Raw genomic sequence first — 19,693 nt, forward strand, 5'->3', positions numbered from 1 at the left:
CCACTGATTTTCTAACTTCTGCATTCTCTCATATTTTGGCCTAACCTGCTTCCTTCCCCTAAGCATGAAGAGAACACAGGTCATTCTGCCTGAGCATGCAGTCGTTGCCCATTCCTGACACCAGGAGGGTGTCTAGAGTTGTGGGTGATCACAGACTCTAACTGTGCTCAAGTACACAGGCACTTGATAAACTATCTATTTCCAAAAACTAAGAATGCAGTAAAACACAAAAACATTAGAGCAATATTGAATATACTTTAATCTTTTTTTGATGATTTAGGAGGCTTGAAGTACTTCAGGGTCAGAATTATAAACATCAGTCATCACTGCACCACAGTTGCACAGAGGGGCTAGTAAACAGAGTGCCAGCTAAAAGAATGCCAAGAAAAGAGAATTTATTATGATCTTAGTCAAGCTGTTTGTGACAGATGGAGGGCCAGGTCAGCATGTTCTGAGGACAGGATGCAGAATAGAAAATTCAACTTGAGCTCTCTTCATTCCCAGATACTTCCTGAATGTCTACAGTATACCAAACATCAAGGACACAGAGATAAATAGGACTGGCCCATGTTTCTGCCCTCAATGAATCTGTGAGGATGAGAAAAAACCTGCTAGAATCTCTGATGCCCTTTTCAAGGCTACATTCCATATGAGGGTGATGCTGCTAAAAATGTATCTTGTGGCATTTTGTTATCTAAAGTCTCTCAATGGGCCCCAATGGCTCCCATGATAAAGGCCAAGCTCTGGCAAGTTCTAGCTCCAGCCTACATCTTCGGTTTTGTTTCACCATACTGCCTGCCCTCACTTCGGCCAGTTCTCCTATACAAACCTGCAGATCTTCTGACTCTCTGCCACCTTCGCTGAAAAATCTTACCGAGATGCCACCATTTCTGCTAAGCCAGCTTTACTATCCTTCCTCTGCACTGGTTTTTAGTTTCCACACACTTCCATTTGTGCTTCTATCACAATGCACTGAATCTATGCACACCTATTTCCACATAATCACAAATTTAATAAGAATGGGAACTCTGGCCATCCTCGTATCACTGAGCCTATGACAGAATCTGAAAAGAGTAGTGCTCAATTCATATGTGCTGAACTGAAATGAGGACGGCAGTAGAAAGGGTTCACAGAGACAGCGATGAACACAGACTCTTCAAAGTGTTATTGGCCATCTTCTGACTTTTAGGCTTGTTTCTGAAAGTGTTCTAAGCAACAGCTAATCTAGTATGCTATTTTCTTTCAGTAGCTAACTTCACTGACTATAAAGGTCATAGGGTTAGCCCTACCAACTCTTCCATGGAAGTCCGTCCACCATCCCTGGCACTCACACATGCAAATATACGGAGACTTACACCTTTCTCACTGAGCTTCAGGGACTCCACTTTGGTGTTAGGCATGATCCACAGGAAGAATTTAAGGTGTACTGGTAGTATATAAGGAGGGATGCTGTGCATATCACATACATCTGTCATGTTGTCCTCCTAACAGTCTGAACTGTTATGATCTCATGTTATAGAAAATGGAGGGACTCATCAAGAGTAAGTCATTTGGCTGAGATGTCATATACAGTAAGGAGCAGAGCAAGGAAGTCAGACTCCAGAACCCAGAACCCAGGCTCTCAACCATTATACTCAATTTTGAATCTTCAAAGAATAAAGTGGGTTGGTTTTAGCTCTTAAGACTACCGGCACCTGGCTCTAGTTCCAGAGCAGCACCTCAAACTAAATCCTGTTCTAGATAATTTAAGGCACATGCTGCTTTTAATATTTCTCACCCGATTCTAGCTCTATAGGTCTGTTTCCAAATGCTGTGTTCCACAGACACTATATTCTTCCAACTTTCTAAAACACTCAATATACAGTCTTCGGCATGTAGAAGGATTGGTAATAGGTGGACCCATGGGTTTTCTCAATTGGCAAAGAATGCTTCATTGCTAGACTTCTGACACAAGCACTCTTGATGATTTTATCAGCTAAAAGGTTCATTCTTTTTTCTCATCAGAAGACAAGAAAGCTATGACAGAGTAGGGGATGAGATAAATGTACAGTGGATGGTCAATAAATTTTATGACTAGCAGAGAGAACCTGGGTGGGTCGTAGCATGGAAAAGGAAAGCAGGGGTGTGGGTGGTGGGCAGGAGTAGGACAGTCTTAGAAGACTCACTGACTTGGCCTGCCCGTAAAGTACGAGAAGCACCATGACCGTTAATTTGTTTGGAGCCTAAAATATATCAGTACAGACAGTACAAACAACCCAGAAACATGCCAGACAGCTCCAAGGTGAGAGTATACCCCAATGTGAGAAACTGTCTTCAAGTTCTGAAATTCATTTAATGTAACTAAACAAATGTGTTGTGCTCAACAGACTTCCATTTAATGCAACTCCTGACACCCAAAACAATCACCCAAGTTCCTCAATACATCCTGACTTCCCCCTTCCCATTATTGGAGACTCCAGTCAAACTTCACCTCTTTCCACCAGGGTTTTGGCCCCTACACCTGTCTAGAGGCTCCCCTACCTCTAGGATTTCCTCTATACCACTCCAGGAGTAGCCTTTGTAAACATCAGTGTGCTTCATGATCCAGCTGAACTGCCCTTTGGGCTTCCTTTTCCTCCTTCATCCCAACCTAACACTCACATGCAGTCATGCTATGTGTTCCTCTGGGCAAACTGTTGCTTCTGCTGGAAACACCCTTCCCCGTGTGCTTGAGCAAGGCCTAGGCATCTGGCAAGACCCTTGGATGTCACCTCCTTTGCAAAAGTTCTTTCCCCATCACTACCTCAGTCAAAGCAATCCTTCTTGGCTCCCACAGCTCTGAGGGAAGCTCTGCCCCCTTCAGTGACCAAGTTCCCTGGGAACAATCCAATCGTTCTGCCTGTTTCTTCTTTTGTCATCAAGCTGATTAAACCTTAGCTGAGGTAATAAATAATTTAACATTTCCTTTATTAACACCCCCAAAGGAAATGTATCAGGCAGGAAAAGGAAAACATTCTTAGTACATAAAATAGAACAAATTAAGTGCAGAGACTTCATTATACAAATGACAGAAGGGTGGAGATGTCAAAGAGGACACAACGAGTCCTCTCGGGGTTGCACAGACAGGAAGCAGCATGGGGCTTCCGGAGAATACTGGGAATGTGGTGGCTCTGTCTCCCAAGAGCTGGAGATACAGAAAAGACCCACCTCTACTACCACCCACCACAGATGCTGATCCAGGCAGAGAAGGAAGGAGATGTGCCCTGTTGCTTCATTCCCCTTACCCACCCTCTTTCAGCAGAGCCTCCTGTTAGCTGAACCCAGTAAGGAATCGGCTGACTCTGGGCACTGGATCTACACCAGGATGAGCAGGGGAACGGGAGGCACGGACCTGAACACTTGCAGGCCTGACTGGAATGGCAAGCACATGCATTTTCACATCCATTTCTGTGACCTTTCTCTTGATAAATAATCAATAAAACGCTGAACTCTCAAGTCTGTGCAGTTAACAGAAAACAGAAAACTCTGTTGGCTCCCTTTGTACCTACTAGGAATGATGAAATACAGCTAGTTTATACGGAATATATGCAATTGCTCAACCTGATTTGAACTGAGCTCTGAGTCTACATTCAGGACTAGGAGAGGATCTGCTGAGCAAATTGTCAGAATAAAGAGGACCCGGGTTCGATTCCCAACACCCACATGGCGGCTACGAACCGTCCTTAACTCTAGTTCCAGGGGAATCCGAAGCCCTCTTCTGACCTCCAACACGGGTGCACTCACATACATGCAGGCAATACACTCATACACATAAAATAAAATTAAAAGAGAAAAAAAAGATTATATAACTTAAGTCAATAAAACATTCTCTAGGATTTGAGTATTTTCATGTGAAATTGTACTAATTACAAATATATCTGCTCATTAAAGCCTGTTTATTAAAGGACCTATATACCATGAAGTATTTTGGGTGTGCTTCAAAGGGGAAAAAAATGCATATCTTTCAGAGTAGTCGGCAACTCACCCCATCCCTCTGCCCTTCCTACTCCACCTTTATCTGGTAAACCATGATGATACAATACCCACAGTCCAGTGAGTATCATCAATGTGTCCTTATAAAACTGAGGTGACAAGGCAACACTGTATCATCATTCAAAATCCAGTTCCTGAAGCATTAAAACAAAGACTATAAGGGGATACTTTCCAAAAAGCCCAAATGGCAATTACTCTGCGAAATTTATGCTATATATGACAAATCTGATAATTAGGATATAGCATGGTAAATGTCTTAATTTATGGAGAGAAAGTAATTAAAATTTATTAAGTAAAAATAAGGCAGTAAAACAGGCCTTGGTCTTACTGCTAACCATAAATTTGTCTCAAAGCCTGAACTCCCTCTGATTCGTATTCAAAGCAAGTTGCCACATGATAAATTTTCATTACCATAGAGAAAATGGTTCCCTGCTTCCTCACCCCTATACCTTTTCTCACCATTGAACCCTTTTATCATACCCAAAACAAATACAATTGCTACAATACATAAGCTTGCTGAAACTGGTCAGTCAGTTAATTTTAAAGTATCATTTTAGCACTGAAAGAACTGGTTGGTATATGCAGTGATTAAACATATACATGGATACTCAATAAGTTATATGTGTTCTCTATGGGAAAAGAAGAAGGTGAATACTACCTTTCCTCTTTTATTTAAGTTCCTCCTTCACATCAGAGAACAATCACATGCTCGTCGCACAGGCAGTGATTCCTGGTAAAGGAAGTGCAGTGCGGTTGGCAGTCTCACTGCTTGCTTCCCTCTCCAGCCCTCTTTCACTCCTCGCAGGCAGTCAAAACGAAGGTAAGAATCCTTCTTTGGTCTAAAGGGCCAGAAGTCTCATTTTCCTCCTGTCTCTGCATACTGGCAAGCTCAGGCAGCCCACAGCCAGTTGCCATATCACCACCAGCTAAGACTGGGGACCAGTAGCCTCCACACTGCGGGCACTGGAGCAGTCTCTTTCGTTCTTCCATGAATTCTGGAATACTAAGATCTGAGACTGACCCTGGGAGCGCAAGAAAGGAAAGGATCCTTAGGCCTATGTCAGCCTGAAGTCTGCCTTCAACTTAAAAGAGTTCTCACATAAGACTGCATAGTTATTTTGATTTCACGTTGGGATTAGAGGTCAATGGCCCAACTACTCTTGTATAGTCTGATTTGTGGCCAGTTAGCCAAGTTAGATGGGAAAGTCAGAGAGTGGCTGGTATCAGTAAAACACAAGACTGCATGTGTAGGTCAACTGGTCTCTTTCTGTCCTCACAAACTTGTAGCAGTTGCTCATCTGCCATGTGGCAATGAACCTGATGTCCAAGCAGACTTTTACAAATACTTGAAGTGGGGCAAACTGAGTCTAAAAGACCTGAGTCTGAACCTCACTGTTACTACTGTAGCTGTTGGACATGACCTAACCTCTTCAGGTCTGTTTCTTCAACTGCTGAGGGAAGACTTTATTTTGCAAGACTGTCCTGTAAATCAAATAAAAAGGGTGGATACCCTGGTAAATACTTAGTAATGCTGGTTTCAGAAAGGACATGTTAATAAATGCAAAGTACACACCTTAGGTGAATCCTTCATTTGCAAAATTTTCAAGGACGCTAGGGAACCTAATGAGAAAAGGTTTAAACAGCTCCATAGATCTATTAGTCTAGATTTACAATCCAAGGTAAGGCATAACAGATGCTAAAATTATGTATTATGTCAACATAATATTTCCCCCTTAAACGATAACCAACACCTTTTGTGATAATTACTGTGCCGTCTCCAGTGGAACAGAGGCCATACTTCTTAATGTGTCAGGAAGCTCCCACTGCTTCATCTTCCGCTTTATAGTGAAGCACAATTTTCTGTATACCACTGTATGCTTGCCTGTGGCTGGAAGCAGCTCCCAGTCTCAGGTCCAAGAAAAGGACCTCACATGGTGCGGCCACACATCTGTGACGTCCTATCTCCTACAGTAGTAGCTGCTTTTGAAATTCAATGAGTTGAGGGAGAAAAGACTTATGAAGGCACAGAAAGGACACAGGAATCAAGGGAACAAAATGAAATCAATCCACCAAGCAAACAAAAAACTCATTGTTCTTTTTAACAAATTTTGGGATAGGTTCAATACTTTTTATTTATTATTTTTGTTTTATGTGTATGAGTATATTGCCTGCATGTATGTAAGTGCACCCGTGCAGTGCAATGCCCATAGGGTACAGAAGAGGCTGTCACAGCCCCTGGAACTGGATTCGAACCCAGGTCTTCTGCAAGAACAGCCAGTGTTCTTAACTGCTGAGCCTTCTCTCTAGTTCCAGGTCCAAGATTTTCATTAATGAAGAAGTATTTCTCCCTACTTAATTTCCAAATATTTGTCTTTCATCTTAAGACTTTTTTACAGCATTTAAACAGGAAAAGGGCTAAAATGTACAAACCTCTTCATTTCGGACTTGTAGCCATACTGAAATGGCAACTTTTCTGACTTGTCCTTAAGTTTACAAACGAAGCTGCATCTGGAGACTTGATGGAGTAGAATGACAAACTGCATCACTGAAACCTCAGGCACAATCAGAGGGAGTGACAAAAACACCAGTTTGATGAGTGAAGTACTTTAATGATCCAGGACGAGGTTGACTTTCTTCTGTATATATACAGAAAATTAGTATTAAATCGAAAGACTTGACTATATCTGAGAAAGAAACTGGCTTGAACCATCCAAATGCTAAGTACAAAAAAATGATGCGCAGCTAGGTATTCACTATTGGTATGAATAAGGAATTTGGTGGACAAAGCCCATGAAGAGCAGAAACAAATACAGGCCCTTCTATCAAGAGCTGCACTTGCTATGTTCAACCATCCCAAGAATGCCCTGAGAAGTGAGTCTAACAGTGAGTCTGAAGGAAAGGGAAAGGAAAAGTGTAAAAGGAGGGAAAAGGAGAGAGTGAAGAGACACGAAAAAAGGGAAAATAAAGACCACAGAGACATGAGAATAAAATGCAACGTGTAATCGTCTACTGGATTCTGGCATGGGAAGAAAACAGGATAAACTTGACTATGAACTGTGTCAGATACTGTGTCAGTGCTAGGTTTTCTGAGTGTGACTCAAACAGGAATCCATCCATGAGAGTGTCCTTGTTCTTAGGTGATGGAGGCTGAAATATTTTAGAGATAAAGTACTGTGGTACCTGTGACTTACTCTCAGGGCACTCTTCCAAAGGGGGGGTGATCTAGGTACAAGGTAGATATCACTGTACAGTTCCTTCATCTTTTCTATTAATTTGAATGGTTTCTAAATAAAAGTATAGGAGAGGGGATAAGGAATTGGAAATTCTCCTACCCGAGAAGACAGTGAGATGTCTCACACAAGACAGAGGAAGGAAAGGCGGAGCTGGAGGTGGGGCTACATAACCTGATTCTAACTAATGCTTCCATTCACTGTTGCTGAAAATAAGTTTTAGAAATGAATGTATTCTGTAACTGTATTAGGTATACACTATACATAAACTACCTGACCTGGAGACTCAGTAGGGTCACAGTATATATTCAGCCTCCTATGTAGACAATGGAACAGCTCTCAGTAAAATAAATGACCAACAACAACAAAAATCTGCGAACATGGAATTTTATAGTACCTACATAAAAGCCTAGTAGATCCTACATATAAATATCATACATTTGTATGTACACGTGTGTATTTTTTAAGAACATGAAAGTTTTTTTCTTTTTAAATTTAATATGTATTTCTTAATATTCACAAATGAATATAACGTGTTTGGACCAAATCCAAGCTCCCATTCCCTCTTTTCCAATTCCTTCCTCCCCTAAGATTTGTTCTTTTACCTCGTAGGGAAAAAATTTTTCCCAGTTATTTAATAGAAAAATACATTTAGTGGGGCTGAAGAGATGGCTCAACAGTTAAGAGCATATATTGTTCTTGCAGAGTCTGGTTGCCAGGACCCATGTCAAGCATCTCACAACCACTTGTAACTCTAGTTCCTGGGGGATCCAGTGCCTCTGGCCTCTGTGGGCACTGCACTCACATGAGCATAGCTACATATAGACACACATACATACACATAACTAAAAATAAAATAAAATACTTTTTAAAAGGAAAAAAAATTTGGCTTTCCCTAAAGTTCTGAGTTTTATTTTCTAAGACTTCTTCCATTCTGTTACATTACTCTGTAAGCATGCACGAACATTTCTAAATTTGTGCTTTTCTGAATCTATTATTGAAAATTTAATATTAATTGTTACATAGACTACTGTGAATATATGCCATATAAGTTATTCAGGATAGTACTATATGTTTACCATACACCCCCTTCCACCAACCCTATTGGCCACTATAAAATGAAAGTATGTGTTTACATTTTAATAATGCAAAGTCAAAAGCATGAGTATTATAATAATATCAAATAAAATTTATGTGCCACCTGAGAGTTTGGGAAGTATTTCATAGACGTGAATTTCTCTGTATAGATGTAAAAATGGAAGCGAATAAGAAATAAGGTAAATAAGCAGCTAGCTGGCTGTGACAGGTAAACAAAGGTTATAAATGACTACAGGCATTCTCAAGGTTTACAAAAAGCTATAAAGGAAAAACTCCCGGTTATACTTGGTTGGAAATGAACAATTAGCAAATACTGCAGAAGGGAACACAGTCTGGTTCTTTTTGCTAAGAATGGCAATGAGGCAATTCTCAGTCCTATTTTTAGGTAGGCTGCTAACCTCCCTGTCCTTGAGTAAATCAATCCAGCCTTTAGCTGCCTCACATATGGAGTGGGGTTAGTGCTCCTGACCTTGCTCATTGGGACAGCATGTACATTGGCAAATACTTCTGAAAATTCAAAACCCCACTGACAGTCACAGATTCCCACCTGTCTGCATTTCCTAAGGAAGTGGCAGAGCATGACAAAGACCCTTGATTAATTATACTTCTTGCTTCTAAACATATGAAAGATCTGTGCAGCAAAATTTAGAATGTAATATTTTAAGGCTCTTGGAAACACAAGCATATTTTCATTCCCACCTATTGTTCCTGCCCCGGCTCCAGTCCTTTCCATAGGACATGCCCAGGCATGGAAGGCTGGGAAGCACAAGGCTCATAGCAAGGACTCTCTGCCATGGGGAACAAAACGCTCTTCGAGGCGCCTAGCACAACTACTTAGCTCTGCCAGAATCACCAAGCCCATGTTTGTCATCTCTGGGATGCCAAGGCAAAATGACTTCCTAGCTTTGCCAAGATTCTAAAAAGAGCTGAGGGAAAAAATTCTCCAAGATGCTGTGGTATAAAGACAGCCAACTCTTCCCCACTCCGTGATACTAAACATGCATCTGAAGACGTGCAGAAAATTCTGACTCAGAAAGGCCCACCCCAAAGACCTCAAACAGGCCACTGTGATAGGCCTCCCTTAGACTCACAGACTACAAGTATATACTTGCAGTGCAGACAAAGAGTTCCACAGAACCCAACCTCAAAAGTGTCTCCCATTTCCTTCCAGACATGACGTAGAATCTAAAAGGCTAGCCTCATACTTCCTCTCCTCAAGAGCTCAGGCAATGCCCTTGTCCTACATTTCTATACGGCAGGCCTTTCTCGCTACACCATAGCCTCTGGTCCTCAGAAGGGTCACTTTTCTGACAAGTGACTTGAGAAAAGGAACTGGGCACATGTAGACGGGCTGTTTCTGCCTGAGCATTTCCATCACAGCTGTCTTATATAAACCCTCCTTAGATCAGCAGGCCCACATGGGTAGTGTATTCTCAACCACTCCAGCCATGTGGTCATTTTTTTGCAAATGCTCTTCCTTACAAATGGAAGGCCTGCAGTTGTGGGAAGCTGAGGTGAACTTAGGCTCAAAGTATTAGAAGCCATCTGGCTACATATCAAGTGCATTTATCAAACAAGTAATTGTCAATAATGAAGTAGACATGTTCATCCTCATCTACCTGACTAATTTCTAATGCTAATTTCTCAATTGGTTTTCACTAGACAGAGGAAAGGAGTATTATTTCTATTAACTCCTAAAACTGTACCACATCTTCTAGGAGGCTCTTTTCTAGTATTCATGAAACCACCTAGAAATCCAATAGCATCATGACACTCTGAAGTAGAAGAAATCCAAAGGAGCAGCTACCATAGCCACATATGCATTTCCTGGGAGGGAAGAGCTTTTCCAAATCTCCTGCAATGTTTTAAGTTCCAGAACTGTCTATGGAAGAAAAATGAATGGGACCCAGCTGCATGATTTCAGGCTGCATTTTATTACAGGCTTCTAGTATAAATCATCAGAACAAAGCCTGTATGAGCCACCTGAATGTCAGACAGAAATAGTGTCACAGAACACTGCTAGGTATTTTTTTTTAACTGCTACATATTTATATCAACAAAAGACCCCTAAGCTTTTACACTCCCAGGCATATTTGGTACTGTGTTCATAGTTTATTTTCTATATATCTCTACCTCCTTTTCTAACATTACAAATCGTGCACGCGTGCGTGAGCATGCATGCGTGCGTGCCTCTGTGTGTGTGTGTGTGTGTGTGTGTGTGTGTGTGTTGAGAGGGAGTGGGGAGGCAGAGGGAGGCGGGTAAGTGATGTAAATGCGGTCATCAGGTATTAAAATTTCAAAACATATTTGGTGGGAAGGTTGAAACAGGGTCCTACTCTGTAGCTCTGGCTGGGACGTGCTATGTAGGTCATCCCCAGCTGGCCTCCATCTCATAGCAATCCTCCTACCTCTGCCTCCTGAATGAAGGGATGAAAGGCATGTGCTGCCATGCCCAACTTGAACATACTTTTAAAATATTTTATTGATTTTTGTGATCTTCATACAATATAGTTTGATAGTATTTAGATCCGCGAGAGGGTAAAAGTAGGCGGGGGGAGCTTTGTGTGTGTGTGTGTGTGTGTGTGTGTGTGTGTGTTTGTGTTGGGTTAGACAAAGTCCATTTTAAACAGTTAACAATTCTAAGTATGATACTATGTCCTTAACAAGGGTTGCTGTACTCCCTTCTCATTGACGAATGTATTTTGAGGAGAAAGAAAACCAGTAAGGGAACATGGAAATGGGACAAAAGTCCTTCCTTCCTGTAAACATAATACTGAAGGTTTCTTGCTTAAGAATGAGTTCAGGGAGATGAGCGTATTGCCTGCAGACAGCCCATTACCAGAAACGAGTGCCAATGCCTAGAAACACAAGTCTGTGAGCTGTTCACCCAGGGACAAGGTTAGATGAAGTCCCTTGGGTTCCCCAGGCTTAGGATGGAGGAGAAAATGAACTCTCAAAGTCTTCACTAAGTCCTCCCACCAGAGCCAGCTGTTCCTCTTACTTCTATTGTATTGTCTTTTGTCAGTCCTTGAGAGGAATGAGGTGCTATCATTTCCACAGGAGTTAGGAGACTTGTTAAAGATTTAAAAGAAGATCAGTGCTAAAGTCTAGGCCAGTGCTAAAATGTCTCCCAAAGGTCCATGTGCTGAAGGCTTGGTTCCCAACTTGGTGTTACTGGAAGCTTTATGTAGAATCATTATGAGGTGAGGGTCTAATGGGAAGTTTGGCATCACTTTTTTAAATTGCATTTATTCATGTATTGGGAGAGGGAGGCAGGGGGGACCCATGTGATGTCAGAGGAAAACTCAGGAGTTGCTTCTCCTTCCATCATGTGGGTCCCAGGGATCAAACTCAGGTCATCGGGTTTAATGACAAATGCTGTACCCTCTGAGCAACCTTGTTCAGGATTATGGGATGCTGACCTCTTCCTTTCTCTCTCTTTCACTTCCTGGCTGCCATGAGTTGAATATGCTTCCTCTGCTAGATGTTCCCAGGATGATGTGATATACTGCCATAGGTCCAAAGCAGCTGGGCCAAGTGACTAGGGACTGAAACAAAATAAATACACCTTATCTCTTTTTAAGTTCATTATCTCAGGTATTTTGTTTCAGTGCTTTTATAAAGTTGATCAATGTTTTTAAGTATGAGGTGAACATGTATATTCTTATACATTTAAGTAGAATTGGAAAAGGCTCACATAATCCATATCCATGGCAAGAGGATGATAAAACGAGCTACAAAATGGACAGAGCTCAGTTTCAACCAGTATTAAAGAACCACCATACATAAAGAACTACATTGAGAGGGGACCCAAGGGAGAGGGAGCCAAAGAGGTAAAAAGGTGCCTTTCCTGTCCCATTCTGAGTTACCACATTCACAGCCATGGATGCAGCCCAAGCTACATGGTCTTGAAGTTTCAACTTTAGTAAATTCTTAACTCAGATTTTTAAGTTGGAAAGAACCTGCCCTGAATTGACAGTCTATCTCAAGCAAGCTTAGACCAAATTTACTAACTCTGTGGTCCAGGAATACTCAATCTAAAAGCTAAAGTAAAAAATAGCTGTACCACAGAATTGGAGCACTGGACTAAAGCCAACGGAAAAAGATTCCTCCTCAACCCAAACCACTAATAGATCCCTATCAGGCATGACTTCATAAATCAAAATTGCAAAACAACTACCTTTAACTAGAATTACTAACAAAAGCAGAAGAAAATCACTCAGGCATATTCATGTAGAATTACTATATACTATAAAAAAGCAGATTTAAAGTTTTTAAAGAAACAAATATCTGGATATATGAAAAATGAATATGCTGTTTTTAGAACAAGATATTTGAAAGAGAATAGAATTTCTATAAATGAGATACAGTGAAGTAAAAAAAAATCAATGGACTTGTTACAGAAGAGGTACAGTAAGAAGTGAGTCAGTGAATTGGAAGTGACTATAGAGAAAATTACCCAAAATGAAAGACAAATAAAAGATTCTAAAAGATTTTTTCATTGTTAACCACTATTTGCATGGTGATATGCATGCATACTGGCAAGCTGCCTAAGATCAAGAGTTTTATCCAGTACATGGGGTACTGATTTGTGGTGAATTAGGTTAGGTCTCCTTTTATTCATTTCTTCTTCTCTCTCTCCAGGTACAGTTCTCATAACCAGAGGTCATGACATACAGCACACATCCTCGGTGTTCATGCTGTGCAGTCAATGCCTCTGTATGTATAAGCAGCTGGGTATACATCTATAAGCATATTACATACATTTGTTCATGGTATTCATGTGTTGAGATATATTCATATGTTTACCTATCTGTAAAACAATAGTCATCTGTTTGAATCTGACCTCCTGCAACTCTGTCTATAATAGACACAGATGGAAGCTGTGATGGGTAATTTTGGTTGTCAGCTTGCTTGGATCTGGAATCAACTAATTGACCCACCTTGGTGGGTCTGTGGGGGTATTCCCTAAAGCATTAACTGAGGGTGAGGACCCTTTTTCGGAGTGAGCAACACCCTCCCTGGCAGCCCAAATACAAAGCGGTCTAAGGGCAAAGCGGGGCTGCTTCTGCTTGCTCACCTTCACTCCTTGTTGGTGAGCGTGTCTGTCTACCTTGCTGCCACCACTGCTGCCATCCTTCACTGTCAGCAGAATGGCGAAACAGTTTCTTCCGTCTTCCAACATGGACTGAGGAACAGCAGCTCTCCAAGGATCCTCCAGGCCTTGAGGGCCAGATTGGGAATACTGAGACATCCAGCCTTGTGAACTGAACAACTACCAGTTTCTCAGACTCCACTGCGCAGACGGCTACTGCTGGACTATGCAGATCCCGCAATGCAAGCCAATCTAATAACTCTCCCGTGTAACACACATTCATCCCTTCAGTTCTGCTCCTCTAGTGAACCCTGACTAACACAGAAGCTGACTGTTAAAAGGAGAGTAACACTGGTGCAAATTCGAGTGACTAATAATTACCCGTGGGTGGCAAGTCACAATAGCACATCTTTTATCTGGACTGAGCCCAGTGACTTTCAGGAATTCTTTCTACCCTAGCTAGTCACATAAGGTCTGTAGCTTCAAGAAACTAGCTGGCTCTCATACTGTCTGTGTACTTTACTTTGTGGGACACAGCTCTATGCAGAGCTTTGCTCTTATTTACTTTAACAAACACAGTGATCTGGTTTTCTGGGTTGGTGGAAATCAGAAATAATAATTCAGAAGTGGAAAATGAGCAAGAAAGGCTTCTAGAGTCAAACGCTGACAGTGGCTTTAAAAAAGAGAGAAAGGTGGGAGGTAATGGCTGCAAACACTAGGAGAAACACTGTACTAGGAAATCTAAAAAGAACAGGCTATTGCCAGCATTTCCTGGATCAGACAGCTTTGCACACCTCAATAGTCCTGCAAGACACCATTATATTACAGCACCAGCAGTAACTGATGTTGTTGATAACCTTAAGCAATCAAGTAAAGGTTGCCTCATGTTTGGTATACTCTATTTGAAAGTTAGGAAAGCACATAATACATTTTGAAAAGAAACTCATAAAGAGGATTAAAAATATCAAGAATTGGCTGGGCATGGTTGGTACACACCTTTAATCCCAGCACTTGGGAGGCAGAGGCAGGTGGAGCTCTGTGAGCTCAATGCCAGCCTGGTCTACACAGTGAGTTCCAGGACAGCTGGGGCTACAGCAGGGAGACCCTGTCTCAAAAAGACCAAAATATATATATGTATATATCAAGGGTTTTAGATGCTTGGAAAATCCTTTCATGCTTTCTCTTCATTATATATATTTTAATATATAAGTATATAAAAGAAATAGTCAAGATGTTATATCCATGCTCTAAGCAAGGTACTATCAAGTGGCCCCCCAAAGACCCATGAACTGCTTTTTTAGAACCTTAAACACAGAAATCCCTCTAAGCAACATACATAAAAGGATGATCAATCAACTATATGAAACAAACATACTGACGGAAGCAAAAGCATCACTATGAATGCAGTCGCGAAGGTTGCTTGAGACTGGATGAACGCTTGAGGAGGTGAAAATGGTTGTGATGAGGAAGGCTTTCAAGAAGCACTGAGAAATACAAAAAGGTCCATGGCAGGGAAGGAGTCAAATGCTCCCACATGAGAGGTGAGGTCACACTGCCTGCTGAGGACAAAAGTCCATCATTGTGATGGGTCATCTGACTTCATGAGAGACATCCAAGAAATGTCACTAAGCAAGTCTGGACTGCTAGAAGAGTTTCAGAGCTAAAGAGAACCTCCACTTCTCTAAGTCTGAGCCCACAGATAAACGTTTTTATTTTTATTTGATTTTTAATTGAATTTTTGTGAATTTCCTACAAAATATTTTTATCCTATTTAGACTCCTACTATCTGTATTCCTCTTAATGCCTCCTGCCTGATTTCATGTTCTCTGTCATATACATTAAGGCCTACCAAGTGAAATTTGTGTCCCCAAGTGCCCTTAAATATGGGTCCATCCACTGGAATCTAGTTAACCTCTAGCAGTATACCTTTAAAGAAAACCACTCTCCCTCTCCAAGCAGCTGCTGGTTGCCAGTAGTTCCTCAGCAAAGGTTGGGGCCTCTTACTCGCTTGCCTACTTTTTGCTGGGATTTAGATAAATTAGTTTTATACTGGAACGGGATACAGGGCAGAACATTTCATCCTTGAACACCAGATTCTACAAAGCAATGGAGAAATTCTGTAACAGTGACTCAGAGGGTGACTGGCATGAATAAAGTCTGAGAACACTATGTAATTATAACTTCTACAGATTACATTAAAGAAAATCAATGAAATGGAAAAAAACTTAATAGAAAACTGTCAATTTTGTCTTCTTAGCCAACTAAGTAAACAGCATCAAAGTGTGAATGGACATTGAATTAAAAATAGATCTGATTATAAATGAATGCACTTAAACACTTTTCCCTGATGTTTTCATGACTTGCTGCTTCATTTCTAAGTTTTAAGTTAAAAATAACTTATAATTATGTTTACACTTAAGGGTCAGGAAGGCCCGTGGGTTGCTAGATCTAGGGAAGTATTTCTAAACTGACTGGCCCTTAAAAACAAAAGTTATTAGTAATATCTTCTTTGTTCAGAGAGCAGAAATATTGCCAACTTACCTAACTTTAAAGAAATGTCATGAAGAAATTTTAAATAAATCAAGCCTAAAGTACTTTACAAAAGTATTCACATCCTCATCTTCAGGGAGATGGAACCTTTTCTGGTGCAATCTGCAGGCTTAGAGTCAAGAATGCACACAGCGCACAAGAAAGGGTGTGTGCATCACTAATGCACCCCCAGGGGGCGAGCATCTCACCACATTTATTCTCCTCTCCATGCTCCTTCTTCTTACTAACAATAGTCTATACTCCTGTGATAAAGCTCTGTAGAACACAGTAAACAACGTTCCAGTTTTCATTCCACAGCTGCCAGGGACAATTCTAAACATTTCTGTCCTGGAAAGCCCCAAATGCTCTTTTAGACAGGCTGATCCCAAGAAAAGAGAGCGTTTTTGCATACATGTGTGGGAAAAAAGCTTTTATTATCTTTTCCCAGTTCTGGAAGATTAAAAAAAAAAGAGGCATTTGTGGTTGCTAGGGGGTTCTGTGCTACATACAGATTAATGGCTTCCAGAGAAGCAAAACAAGAACAGACTTGCTGGTTTCCAGTTAATCTCCTTGTGGCACAGCCTGATCACAGAAGACATTATCTACTGAGCCACGCTGAGCATCCCTACTGGCTGGGGCAGCAAGGGCAAGTGTCCTCTCTTTCTTCTCCTACTTAAGGACCAACACTAGGAGTGGTCAGGCATTTGAAATCACAATGCATGAATGTGATGCCTTGGTAAAATCTCACCATTCCTAGAAATATTATTTGGTCAATTATGGAATGAGCAGACTTATAAATCCTATGACATTTTGGCTAATAAATATATTTTGTTTCCAATTTTCTTCCCATTTCACATCAATTTTCAAGAAGAAAAATTGGAATGATGCCAATAAACAGAAAACAGTCAACTCTAAATGAATAATCTAGGATCCTATTTATAGTTCTGCAGACAAATGATTAGTTAATAATTTAAGGGCAATTCTGTACCACAGTAGGAAGCTTTATTGGGTGAAAATAATGAACAAGGCTGCATCTTCGCTAATAAAAAGAGAGGAAGCTATCTCTGGTTTATCTGTAAACCTGCCAATAAGCAGCAAAATGGGCTGACTGACCTTTGCGGTCTGAAGATTTATGATGGAATTCCATAAAATTCTAAAACCAAGATAAAATAAGAAGATAAAAATGCCTGTGCTCCTAAAACCCATTCAGAAGAAGGGTCACCAACCTGGAACCAGAAAGGGGATGTTTACCCAGAGGTCAGGATGGCAGCCGTGACAGAGGCAGGCATGGTACAGACAAGTAATGGAGGGAGGGAGGGAGTAGAGTGCTATATTTACACAGACACATTTGTACACATGTATAAGTTTATAAATACTACATGCATGCACATTTACCTAATCGACACAGCCAAACTCAATGCAATAAAGAATCCCCCAGGGCCACAGCAGTGATGTGAATTTAAGACCATGTGATAGCTAGGGGTACTCAAAAAGAGTCAGGGCAGCACGGGGTCAAGAACATGAACTCAGAAGCCACACTACTGGCTTTTAATCCTGGCTTCTCCACTTACTTTCTAATTGCCATAACCATAGTAACTGCCTCACATGGTTGTTAGGAGGTGAAAACAAGCTAACCTGCCATGTAGTAAGCATTCTGTTAGCTGACCATTATTGTTAATGCAGCTGAAGGCACCAGCTGTGGGTGACTGAAAACATCCTAGAGCAAAAATCAAGGCTGTGAGGCCACCAGGGCTAGGGAGCTTGAGTGGCTCCCTAGGGAAAGCTGTGAGCCAAAATTCCCAGCCCAGTCAGAAAATGGGCCACCATTTAGAAGTGGACATAGAGGAGGCAACACACCTCAGGGTTGGAAAAAAGCTCTGAGAAATCAAACCCTCTGAACCTTGGATCTGGTTTGGGTGTGAGGCAGGACACTGGTACTACCTAAGCTGTGTGATAGCTGGGAGCTGAGAAACCCAGGAGCTGTTCATCCAATAAAGTCCAATGGCTGCCATGAATTCATCCTACAAGACAACTCTACAATACAAGGTAAAGTCCAGTCAAGTTGAAAATCACATTGAGCACAGATGAGAGCAGATGATAACAAATCCATACCTAGGACCATCCTGGCTAAAGTTTTCAGAGACAGAAAGAACAAATTACCTACAAAGACAGACTCCTCATCAGCAGTAGATGCCTGAGGACAGTGAAATCGCGTCTTCAAAGTGCTGAGGGGAAGTAAATGTCAACATAGAATTCCACACTATCATTCAAGACCGAGGGAAGAGAAAAACAGATGGAGAGACAAAACCTAAGAGTTCATCATCCACAGACCCAGAATGCAAAAGACACATCAGGAGAGTGAAATACAAGACATATGTGTTGGAAGAGGACAAACCAATGGGGGCTTCCTCAGCTTTGCGTGCCCAAACCTAAAAATGTATTTGCGTGTCTGTGAGGACGGACCGTCTTCCCCTCAGGCTACAAGGGTGACTGGTCTTTCTCCCTGTGCTCTGGAAACATCTGCTTTCACAGGACGCTTAATCACTCGATGACTTCCTCCTCCTTTGTCTTTATTCATTTAACCTTAACTTTTAATATCTTAACAAAATATTCAGCAAAAACCTTGAATTGATAAAGAAAAGCAGGAATGCCCTACCCCACCCTCCCCACCCTCCCCTCAACACTCAGTCCTGTTCCTGGTGGCAAGCACCTTCAGATCTTTGGGCTGTTCAGTGTGGTATTTATCTTCCCATTTTTAAATAATACCCTGCGCCAGAAGACCTTTGGAAAATCCATCACCTGCTGGCAAAGGCTGAGGCTGCTTGGCCATTTGCCATGACAAGGCTTCCTTAATCTGGCAAAAAAGACAGACTTGATAAACTGTCACAATGACATAGTGTACTTGTTTTTAGAACTTGGAGCCACAAGACTTGGTCCATCTCATTTCCAGAAGATAACTGGCATGATAACAACAGGAAACATTTTGCAATATTTTTATATTACTCTATCATAAGGGCTTCCCCATGCCTTAGTACTTTATTATAACTGTTTAAAAATAGAATATGCTCACCCCCAGGATAAGCTGAGTAACAGGAAAATCTGTATCAGTTAGCTAGGATGGTCATTCACTACACCACAGAACAGGGACTTGCACCACACACAGGAGCCTAAGTATGGATGAATCCAGATTGTACAAGAGTCTATTTCTCCTAAATTTGGACTGAAGGTGGGAGCTCTAAGGATGGAAGGAAAAGAGGGTCTTCATTGTTTGGCCTTGGAGAACAGGAAAAAAAAAAAAGAAAGAAATTTCACCAGCAGGAGACTGAGAAATTGGTACAGGCAACATGACTTATTTTTAACTTGTATATAACATAAAAAGAAACCTTGGAAAAAATCCTTCTATGACTAAAAATCTATCTCTTGGTAGCTTTAAATCTTTTACTTATTGCCTAATTACAAATAAACAACAGAACAATGACAACCCTACGTCCCAACCCCTCCTCCAAAAGAAACAAAGCAAATCAACTAAATTGGAGTCTACAGTGAGGAGAAAGGAGCCTCTAACTGGCCGAAACTATTCCCGAAGCATTTATTTTTCTTTTAGGAATTTAGAATGTGACTCCCAATTACAGTAAATAAGAATGTAGTCCATTTCCTAATCTGAGTTGCATCATAGATTTTGTTAGGTCAGTAGTCACTGCTTCTATTACTACTTAAAAAGTTTCTCCTT

At 41.1% G+C, this 19,693-nt stretch overlaps 1 protein-coding gene across 4 annotated transcripts in view; it reads right to left on the bottom strand.

The window, feature by feature from the left end:
• The window catches only part of Gatb (glutamyl-tRNA amidotransferase subunit B), an 87,824-nt gene that overhangs the window by 58,727 nt on the left and 9,404 nt on the right, over window positions 1-19,693 (bottom strand). For 2 of the 4 annotated variants that reach the window (XM_029556762.1, XM_029556761.1), the window contains exon 3: window positions 11,762-11,887. The exons of 1 other annotated variant lie outside the window; for it this stretch is intronic. In XM_029556762.1, coding sequence (XP_029412622.1) covers window positions 11,762-11,887 — 126 coding nt within the window. Of the gene's footprint in view, window positions 1-11,761; window positions 11,888-13,419; window positions 13,544-19,693 lie in introns of those variants that run through there. One more of the 4 variants, XM_029556763.1, reaches the window with a different exon arrangement.

Source organism: Nannospalax galili, unplaced genomic scaffold, assembly GCF_000622305.1.
Source record: "Nannospalax galili isolate Female #2095 unplaced genomic scaffold, S.galili_v1.0 scaffold305, whole genome shotgun sequence".
Lineage (NCBI taxonomy): Eukaryota > Metazoa > Chordata > Mammalia > Rodentia > Spalacidae > Nannospalax > Nannospalax galili.